The sequence below is a fragment of the Oncorhynchus tshawytscha genome, linkage group LG06, assembly GCF_018296145.1.
Source record: "Oncorhynchus tshawytscha isolate Ot180627B linkage group LG06, Otsh_v2.0, whole genome shotgun sequence".
NCBI lineage: Eukaryota > Metazoa > Chordata > Actinopteri > Salmoniformes > Salmonidae > Oncorhynchus > Oncorhynchus tshawytscha.
Window position 1 is genome coordinate 35,719,181 of NC_056434.1, and position 11,166 is coordinate 35,730,346.

The window sequence follows — 11,166 nt, forward strand, 5'->3', positions numbered from 1 at the left end:
CTATGCTTCCTGGCTGATGGAGACAGGCCAGTACATCAGGAGACGTGGAGGAGGCCGTAGAAGGGCAACAACCCAGCAGCAGGACCGCTACCTCCGCCTTTGTGCAAGGAGGAGCACTGCCAGAGCCCTGCAAAATGACCTCCAGCAGGCCACAAATGTGCATGTGTCTGCTCAAACGGTCAGAAACAGACTCCATGAGGGTGGTATGAGGGCCCGACGTCCACAGGTGGGGGTTGTGCTTACAGCCCAACACCGTGCAGGACATTTGGCATTTGCCAGAGAACACCAAGATTGGCAAATTCGCCACTGGCGCCCTGTGCTCTTCACAGATGAAAGCAGGTTCACACTGAGCACGTGACAGACGTGACAGTCTGGAGACGCCGTGGAGAACGTTCTGCTGCCTGCAACATCCTCCAGCATGACCGGTTTGGAGGTGGGTCAGTCATGGTGTGGGGTGGCATTTCTTTGGGGGGCCGCACAGCACTCCATGTGCTCGCCAGAGGTAGCCTGACTGCCATTAGGTACCGAGATGAGATCCTCAGACCCCTTGTGAGACCATATGCTGGTGCGGTTGGCCCTGGGTTCCTCCTAATGCAAGACAATGCAAGACCTCATGTGGCTGGAGTGTGTCAGCAGTTCCTGCAAGAGGAAGGCATTGATGCTATGGACTACCCCAGACCTGAATCCAATTGAGCACATCTGGGACATCATGTCTCGCTCCATCCACCAACCACAGACTGTCCAGGAGTTGGCGGATGCTTTAGTCCAGGTCTGGGAGGAGATCCCTCAGGAGACCATCCGCCACCTCATCAGGAGCATGCCCAGGCATGGTAGGGAGGTCATACAGGCACGTGGAGGCCACACACACTACTGAGCCTCATTTGGACTTGTTTTAAGGACATTACATCAAAGTTGGATCAGCCTGTAGTGTGGTTTTCCACTTTAATTTTGAGTGTGACTCCAAATCCAGACCTCCATGGGTTGATAAATTTGATTTCCATTGATAATTTGTGTGTGATTTTGTTATCAGCACATTCAACTATGTAAAGAAAAAAGTATTTAATAAGAATATTTCATTCATTCAGATCTAGGATGTTATTTTAGTGTTCCCTTAATTTTTTTCAGCAGTGTATAACCTAGACTATGTCTGGGGAATAAAGCCTTGTGCTTTAGTTTTACTGATCGTAGGACAGCTTTAATAACCGTGTGAGGGGATTTCAGCACCTCCCAGCATAGTGCCTACTAGGGTTGGGTGGTATTGACTTTTGGAATTTCATACCATTCCAGTACCATACCAGGGTATACGGTATTACCACACAATGGGCAATATTTAATTCAAGAAACATATATTTTTTTTTTTTACGCTCAAAAAAAAATTTAGGCAGCGGGGATCTTGATCCAGGAGGAGATTGTCTCTTCTGTACCCAAGAAGCTTGATCTTGCAAGCTAGCAAGTTAGCAAACCAAATGCATAGCTGGAGCCCTGAGCTGGAGATCATTTATTTTGCAGATCTTAGATAGTTAACTTATACTTCTCAGCAATGGCGTAGCACGCACCAATTTATGTTTGTGACAAAGATTTGAAATGTAGAGTTCGAGAGGGAGCATAAAATAAAGAAAAGGCAAGAATATATCCTGAGGCAATAGAAAATCAAATGTGCAACTTGATTGGTTATATGCTTTATGTCTGAATCCTGGGGAGAGATTAGTCACATGCCACTATCAGCATAATCTCTGTAGAATGGATGGAGTGTGGAAGGGGAGAGAGAAGGGACTAAGTGGAAGGGGGAGGAGGGGATAGAAGATGGCTAGATAGAGAGCTGAAGAAACAGGCCTTGGCAGGCCAGCCTGCTGCACTTCACACAGGAGATTAGAAATTCATCAGTCAGGAATCTGACCCATTTTAAATTCACAAAAGCAATGAGCTCAGGGGTAGACTGAGCATGTGCAGAATTCTCTCTCTGGGCTAAGGAGGGGGAAGGGCTGTGATAGCAGCATCTCCACGTTCTTGGTATGTGTGGGATCTGTGATTGTTATGACAGGCTCAGAGAGTGTCAATATAACAACCGTGCATTCGGAAAGCATTCAGACCCCTTGACTTTTTCCACTTTCCACCTATCAGGCCTTCATGGTAGTGGCTAAACGGAAGCCATTTCTCAGTAAAAGGCACAACAGCCCACTTGGAGTTTGCCAAAAGGCACCAAAAGACTCTCAAACCATGAGAAACAAGATTCTCTGGTCTAATGAAACCAACATAGAACTCGTTGGCCTGAATGCCAAGCGTCAGGTCTGGAGGAAACCTGGCACCCGATCGAACATCCCTGGAGAGACCTGAAAATATCTGTCCAGCAACGCTCCCCATCCAACCTGAGAGCTTGAGAGGATCTGCAGAGAATAATGGGAGAAATTCACCAAATACAGCTGTGCCAAGTTTGTAGTGTCATACCAAAGACACCAGGCTGTAATCGCTGCCAAAGGTGCTTCAACAAATTACTGAGTAAACGGCTGAATACTTATTTAAATGCAATATCTGTTTTTAATAAATGTTTGCTTTGTCATTATGGGGTAGTGTGTGTAGATGGATTAAATTATTTTCCTTCAGATTTTAGAAAAAGGCTGTAACGTAACAAAATGTGGAAAGTCAAGGGGTCTGAATACTTTCCGAATGCACTGTAATTGGTCTTTTTTTTTATATAGAGGGTAAAGTTGATAATTTCATAAACAACCTTTGTGAATTCTCATCCGAGTGGAGAAGTGTCTGATGTGGAGCAGAAAGTTTATTTATTTATTTATTCTGCATTAACGCAAGACACATTACTAGCTTACACGTTTAATCGGCAAAAATGACAAATTAGTGGGTGATTTTCTTCAACTTGAAGTTGTAATTTAACATCATGACCTTCAAGACAAAACATGCAACACAGCTCTGTGTGACTGTACGAGTAAAGGATAAACACATTGTGAAACACTTGTCAAAACAATACCACAATGAGGAAGAACACATTCTTTACATAAAAATAAATTAAAAAACATCACAAAATGAGGAAGTGTGGGGCCACTCTAGCGCCCTTCCTCTGACCAGAAAGAATCCAAACAATTAAAAGGGGAAAAAAGCTGTGGCTGTGACTCAGGAGACTGAATCAGGGAGGAAATCACTCTGGCTGTGGGCCACGAGATTCTACTGGAACGTGAACAGTCACCGGTGTTGTGGTGGCATAGACCCATGTAGTAGGTACTAAACAGTCAATATGAACACATTGTCAAATTCCATTTAAAAAGCTTTGCTGCATTGTGCACTAATGAAGATGACCCTTATATTCAGGAAGGGGTCCATCCTGATCGAAAATATATTGTTGTCCCTAGGGCTGGGACAATACCAGAATCCCAATATTTTTTCCATGGCAAAAATGAAAACACGAAGCAGGCCACACACTCTGGTTCTTTAAATACCTGCGGTATGTAAAAGTGTGCTATAGCCTGGAAAATAAATCCATTTGACTCTGGATGACAAAATAATGACGTTTGTTTCCGACATTAGGGATGTTTTCCTAAACAAGTTAAATCCCCTGTGTTTTGTTTCCTTGTCACAATATTGGCATTGTCACAACCCTAGTCAGCTCTGTAACATTGCTATTGGCAACGGGCTAGATCTCAAAGAGGAAATGCCAGGAACTCGACTAACGAGATAAGGCCTATAATAAATACAAAGGTGAGGGTTCGGAAGAACAAAAGAGACATTGCACTAGTGTACTAAACTAATATCAGGAGGATTATTAGCAACTATTTTACAACAGATATTTGATACGGCTTTGAGATACAGCACGCGCATTGGCCATTGCGATTGCATAGGCCTCATTGGGTGGTAGGCTACAACTGCAAAGCTTTTTAGGATATTACATTTATTAATAGACGGCTACTAGCAGTGGGTATAATATTTAGAGTTGGCAATCTAGCTCATGTTTTTTTAGTTTCCACTTACTCAGTTGGTGAATTACCCCCTAATAAATTAGCCTATGATATCAGTGCACGTAAAGTTGCATGTAAATTTGCATCACCAGAGCACGGCAATGTGAAGGGACACGTTGGGATGACTGACACACCCTCAGGTGTTTTAAATCAGTCACCGGTGACACACACAGTTTATGTCCAAATGCCCTGAATGTGACTCAGACCGCATGACAGTACCAGTCACAGGAAGGAAAGATGGGTAGGTAGACTTATGGGCCTAGACCTCAGTAGTCATGAAGAGAGGGATTTGAGGATACACATTAATTAAATAGATAGTATTGAGATGCAGGTAGCCTAGTAGTTAGTGTTGGGCCAGTAAACGAAAGGCCTAGTTAAATAAAGGTTAAATCAATTAAAAATTAAAAAGCCCATGCTCTTACCTGCAGCTCACACCATGCCACCTCCACTGTGGTCTCTGTGTCCAGGCCCTTGTAGACAGTCTTGAAGGAACCACGTCCAATCTCAATGTCAAACTTCAGGAAACGCCCATCTGGCGACGTTCCCACCGCTTTCGTCTCTGCTTCCTCGATGTCATCCTGCACCTTTTTCTCGGCCTCTCTCTGTTCAGCCTCCACCCGGGCTTTCTCCTTCTCTTCCTCCCCCTCTTCCCTCTCTTTCACTTCACCGCCACTCCCAGGTTCTGTCGTATGGCTTGGCGGTTGGGCAGCTAGACTGTATGCTGGCTGAGTCACTACTGCTTCCCCATCACAGATATCTTGTACTACGGCAGCCTCCTGCTCTACAGACACATCTACCTTCACTTCTCCTCCTTCACTCTCCGTCACAGTCACACGGGGTGCAGGTCTTGGGGTGGGGGGTGGACCGGCAGGATGGGATACATCTTGCACGGGGGGTACAATGGGAGCGAAGATAGGGATTGTACTGGGTAAGGGGAGGTCAAGGGCGGTGGCATTAGAGTCGCTGATGACGCTGCGGCGGAAGAATGGACGATATTCGGCGGTGCAGCGATCGCGCTCCATGGTGTGGTGGCGGTGCCTCACCTCCACTGCCACCCTTTCACCAACAAGTGAGTCCGAGCCAGATCCGTTGTTTACGTTGCCATTACCACTCTTGGAAAGGGGAGCCAGGAACTTCACCATCTTGTCGTTGGGCTTTTCCGACATCCCACCACCCAACGCGAGAGTGAGCGGATACGATTCAACAGAGAAAAGGGAAGTCAAACTTCCTCCATACAGGTTTTGGAATTAAACAAATCTATCTGGTCAACAAAAAAAAAAAGTTTTTATTTTTTATATTTTTAAATCAGACTGCCACTAAACAGGAGCTTGTTTTTCAGATCTCCCCTCTCCTATTCCTAGCTGTGTGCTTGTTGCTATAAAACAGTCTGCAGGTGTACAGGGCTCCGCGTCTGGATGGAGGGTGTTCTTTTGTAGATGGAAATGAACAGAACACCGTCACGGAACAGGAAAAGCTGATGCTGATAAACAAGACCCTTTAGATACACACCATCCATGCTGCAAGAAACCAGATACAACCGCGATCCATCATAAGGAGCCACCAGGGTGGGGGAAAGAGCTAGACTCTGCTCCAGGCACTGAGCTTCACTGCAGGCAACGACAGGCCACACACTGCCAGCTGAGATCAAGTGTCACTGCAGGGGGAAAGAAGCAGGGAGAGATGAGATCAGCATAACAAAATTCAGGGGGGAAAGGGAAAACTGGTTTAAGAGCAGGCGAGGTGAGGGTTTGGTCAGAAAATCTAGAATTCCTGACTTATCAGGCCAAATTCCCACAATGAGTGCAAAGAGGTTTGAGGAATGTCTGTTTAAAAAAAAGTTGTTAAGAAGCAGTATATTACAGAGTGAATATCTGTAGCTACCTTGTTGTGGTGGTCAAGTGGCAGACAGTTATCTCAAGCTTTACAGTACACAGCAGAGTAACAGTGATTCAACTAGGTAACTAAATATCACAATATTTACACATAATACGACAGTAGCTTCATTGGCTTGAACGTTGTAGTCGACTGCATTCAACGCCAACCCAACAGCAGCTTTGAAACACTACAATGTTTTATGCAACCCTCTGTCCTAGTTATGTCACACTGTTATGGGTCTAAACCACATTGATTAAACCCCCTAGAGTCGATTGACACACCTGTGCCTCACAAAGTGACGTCATTTTGAATATTGAATAGCTCCCTGTGTGTTTATGCTAGAGACTTACTGTTTGTTGTAGTGGCTGCAACTCAAGGCCCTCTTTCCGCCGATATAAAAGTTAACATGGGAGCTTGTGAAAGTGGCCTTTTTCTACACGAGGATCCAGACAAGAAAATTGTCACGAAACCGTCTGTAAAACCCGAACCGTCTGAGCTACAAACTAATATGTGACAGTGTCGGTTGTTTGGCTGTACGACAACAATCGTCTCAACTCTGTCATTTTGAGGAGGTCATCTCACAAAACCGAATGTCCAGACCGAACCGTCAGAGTTACACACCAATATCGAAAGGGGAGACTCAAAGGTGTCGGTTGTTCTGCTCTAAGACGCACACAATCTTCAGGGGAGTAAGTACCGGGCTATAAAACATGCATAGGGGGTAAAATGTGCCAAAAATAATATGACCAAACATGGGTGTACATTTATTTTTTCTAAGTTCTTTTCCCTCTCAGATATAGATCTCACTTCAAAACCTTGTTCCTTATTATTTATTTACTTTCTGTTTTGTCATATTTGAATGTGTTATTCAATACATTTCTATCGGCTATAGCAGTAAATGCCAAATTCAATATTTAATCAGTTATGTTGTTTGTGTGTGTGTATAAATGCAACATGCAACAATTTCAAAGAGTTACAGTTCATATACAGAAAATTGGTCAATTGAAATGAATTCATTAGGCCCTAATCTATGGATTTCACATGACTGGGAATACAGACATGCATCTGTTGGTCACATACCTTGTGACCAACAGAAAACCAGTCAGTAGATCAGAAAACCAGTCAGTATCTGGTGTGACCACCATTTGCCTCATGTAGCGCGACACATCTTCAGCTGTTGATTGTGGCCTGTGGAATGTTGTCCCACTCCTCTTCAATGGCTATGCGAAGTCGCTGGATATTGCCGGGAACTGGAACACACGTCGATCCAGAGCATCCCAAACATGTGCAACAGTGTGACATGTCTGCTGAGTACACAGGCAATGGAAGAACTGGGACATTTTCAGCTTCCAGGAATTGTATACAGATCCTTGCAACATGGGGTTGTGCATTGTCATGCATGAGGTGATGGTGGGGGATGAATGTCAAGACAATGGGGCTCAGGATCTCACCACGGTATCTCTGTGCATTCAAATTGCCATCGATAAAATGCAATTATGTTGGTTGTCCGTAGCTTATGCCTGCCCATACCATAACCCTACCGCCACCATGGGGCATTCTGTTCACAACGTTGACATCAGCAAACCGCTTGCCCACACACCTGGTTTGCAGTTGTGAGGCGTTTGAACATACTGCCAAATTCTCAAAAATTACGTTGGAGGCGGCTTATGGTAGACAATTAACATTAAATTCTCTGGTAACAGCTCTGGTGGACATTCCTGCAGTCAGCATGCCAATTGCACACTCTGGAAACATCTGTGGCATTGTGTTGTGTGGCAAAACTGGACATTTTAGAGTGGTCTTTAGTTGTCCCCAGCACAACATGCACCTGTGATCATGCTGTTTAATCGGCTTCTTGATGTGCCACTGTAACGGATGTAAAACGGCTAGCTAGTTAGCGGTGGTGCGCGCTAAATAGCGTTTCAACCGGTGACGTCACTTGCTCTGAGACCTTGAAGTAGTGGTTCCCCTTGCTCTGCAAGGGCCGCGGCTTTTGTGGAGCGATGGGTAACGTGGGTGACTGTTGATGTGGTTCGCGCCCGGCGAGGGGACGGTCTAAAGTTATACTGTTACACCACACCTGACAAGTGGATTTTGGCAAACGAGAAATGCTCACTTTTTATTTGGACTTTATTTAACTAGGCAAGTCAGTTAAGAACAAATTATTATTATTTTCAATGATGGCCTAGGAACAGTGGGTTAACTGCCTTGTTCAGGGGCAGAACAGATTTTTACCTTGTCAGCTGGGGATTCGATCTTGCAACCTTTCAGTTACAAGTCCAACACTCTAACCACTAGGCTACCTGCAGCCCACTAACAAGGATGTTAACAAATTTGTGCACAAAATTAGAACAACCTTTTGGTGCGTATTGAACATTTCTGGGATCTTTTTGGGTTCAGAGTTTGATAAATCAGAGAAGTGAAAGATTACTTCTTAGCTGTTCATTTTCTCGAACTCTAAAGTAACAACCTTGATTATAGCTAACGTCATAACTAGTTGAACACGTTATTATTCCCAACCTCGTGAAAGTGGAATGTTTTAATTTCCCTAAAAGCAACTTGATATTAAAGGAGTGCCTTTGATTTTTACGGCCTACACATGCGCAGTTCGGGCCGAGACGACAGTTACACCTATTTATATACGAGTTTAGCGAGTTTAACGTCGCCTGCAATCAAAGATGTTACAATTGTGATTGGGGATTTATATTGGATTAACAGTTTTAGCCCAACTTTTCCTCTATTTTCCCCTAAAATCACATACTCAAATCCAACTGCCTGCAGCTCAGGCCCTGAAGCAAGAATATGCATATTCTTGGTACCATTTGAAAGGAAACACTTTGAAGTTTGTGGAAATTTGAATTGAATGTAGGAGAATATAACACAATAGATCTGGTAGAAGAAAATACAAAGAAAAAAAACAACCGTTAAAAAAAAAATCTGTATCGTCTTTTTATTTATTTTTCTGTATAGTCTTTCGACAAAGGTTAGCTACTAGTTAGTTAGTTCCCCATCATTCCATTGCGACTGCGCAGTTAGCTAGCTAGTATTATTAACTTACCTAAAAATGAGTGATAGAAATATAAAACGTTTCTAAACCCAAAGCCGCAACATTGCAAGACCTCCGGGAATGCTTGAGAAACAGACCAATCAAACCAGAGAAGTGAACAATTCTTACTTGGTTTTTAATTTTCTCAAAATCTAAAGGCGCAACCTATATTGAGGCAAATGTCTTAAGTGGTTTAACATCTTATTACTCCAACCTCGTGAAACTGACCAACTGGCACGTTTTCATTTTCGTAAAAAAATAACTTTTTATCACAGGAGTGCCTTTGAGTTGAAAGCCTGCACATGCGCAGTTCGGCGCGAGACGACCGTTAGACCCGACGACGTGTTTCTACGCATGAGCTAAGGTAGCCAAGGTCCCCATGGTATCGCCAACTAGTGTGGTCGGAGAAGCAGTTAGCCTACCTTCACACTGTACTGTCTTTGGAAATATCTCATAGTTGGTAACTTAAAGTAGTTAGCTGAGCTACGTTAGCAACTTAACAGTTAGCTACCCCAACTTGATAAAATAACAATTGATTAACCTTTGTCAAATTACATCATCGTGAAATCGAAACGATAACACAAAACAATAATAATAATAATACAAAGACAAAAAACGAACATGAGATTTGGCACTTGACTGTTTGAAATCTGTCTGATTCGCGTTGGCTAGCTGGAGCGAGAGTTCTTTGTTAGCCCATCTCCGCATAGAACATCGAAGGACAGTTCCGCGTTGCCAAAACTGCGTTTTCTCTCCCGCTCATAGAATGCTAATACTAATAGAAATACGTTAATCGGTAGTTTCATTTACCGTTGTGTGGTCAAGTTTCCATCCATAAGTAGCCATCAAGTTGTGAGAAAACTCCGAGACGTTTGTTTACCCAAGAAGGTCCTTGCCAAAGGAGCCGGTTGCAGCCTTCCAAACACAAACAGGCAGCGTTGATTCTTCTTCTTTGGGTTTATTGGCGAACGACACGGAAAAATGTACATTGTCACCACCAACTGGACAGGGGTGAAAAATGCACTAAAGAAAAGTAAATTCCACTGTCTCCAGGAAAAATCTAATTAACATTATTCCACACAAACTACGAAAAAAAACCTGTGTGTATGTGTGTGTGGGCCAAAAAAAAATGGATTTAATTTCAAACTTAAGCTGTATCACAACAAATGTGGAAAAGTCAAATGATCTGAATAGTTTCTGAATGCATTGTTCATCATTGGTACTGACTCGTGTGGTCCCATCCTGTCGAGCCTGAGCAGGGGATTTGAGGTTTCAAATGACTGAAGGAGCGGGAATATTTACAGTGTATTTACAGTATAATATGTACCTTCAGAAAGTATTCAGACCCTTTGACTTTTTCCACATTTTGTTGTGATACAATTTTTAAATTGTCACTGGCCCATACACACACAATACCCCATAATGTCAAAGTGGAATTATGTTTCTTTTACGAATTCATGAAATGCTGAAATGTCTTTAGTCAATAAGTATTCAACCCCTTTGTTCTGGCATGCCAAAATACGTTCAGGAGTAAATACAGTGCCTTGCAAAAGTATTCGGCCCCCTTGAACTTTGCGACCTTTTGCCACATTTCAGGCTTCAAACATAAAGATATAAAACTGTATTTTTTTGTGAAGAATCAACAACAAGTGGGACACAATCATGAAGTGGAACGACATTTATTGGATATTTCAAACTTTTTTAACAAATCAAAAACTGAAAAATTGGGCGTGCAAAATTATTCAGCCCCCTTAAGTTAATACTTTGTAGCGCCACCTTTTGCTGCGATTACAGCTGTAAGTCGCTTGGGGTATGTCTATCAGTTTTGCACATCAGAAAGTCCTGCTCCTCCTTCCCTCGTCTACCAGCAAGCTCCTTGCGCAATGGCAAGGACCGTACCTAATCGGGAGGAAGATGGGCCCAGTGACCTACGAGGTGCTGCACCCGGACAAGGGTAAGAAGAAGCAAACCTACCATGTGAACCTTCTCAAGGCCTGGGAGGAGAAAGAGGAACTCTCCAAAGGAAAGTCCTTTCTGGTCCGCAGAGTAGAAGAGGATGAGTCGGATGGGGTCACAGAGGCATGGAAAGAACGAGCAGAAGTCATACTGGCTCACCTGGAAGAAGACAAGCAAGATGAGCTGAAGCAGCTGTTTGGCAAGTATCCGGCCCTCTTCAGTCAGAGACCAGGAAGAACCAAAGTCCTGGAACACGTCATTCGTTTGAAACCTGCCCAGAACCCTGTCCGCCAGCATCCTTACCGTGTGCCTGAGAGGCTGGTG

At 43.6% G+C, this 11,166-nt stretch overlaps 1 protein-coding gene across 1 annotated transcript in view; it reads right to left on the reverse strand.

Annotated features, from left to right (window-relative positions):
• The window catches only part of wnk1a (WNK lysine deficient protein kinase 1a), a 51,146-nt gene extending 41,292 nt beyond the window's left edge, over positions 1–9,854 (reverse strand). Inside the window, 2 exon segments of the mRNA XM_042323227.1 lie at positions 4,388–5,619; positions 9,697–9,854. Coding sequence (XP_042179161.1) covers positions 4,388–5,131 — 744 coding nt within the window. The 5' untranslated portion in view covers positions 5,132–5,619; positions 9,697–9,854.
• Between the last annotated feature and the right edge of the window lie 1,312 nt (positions 9,855–11,166).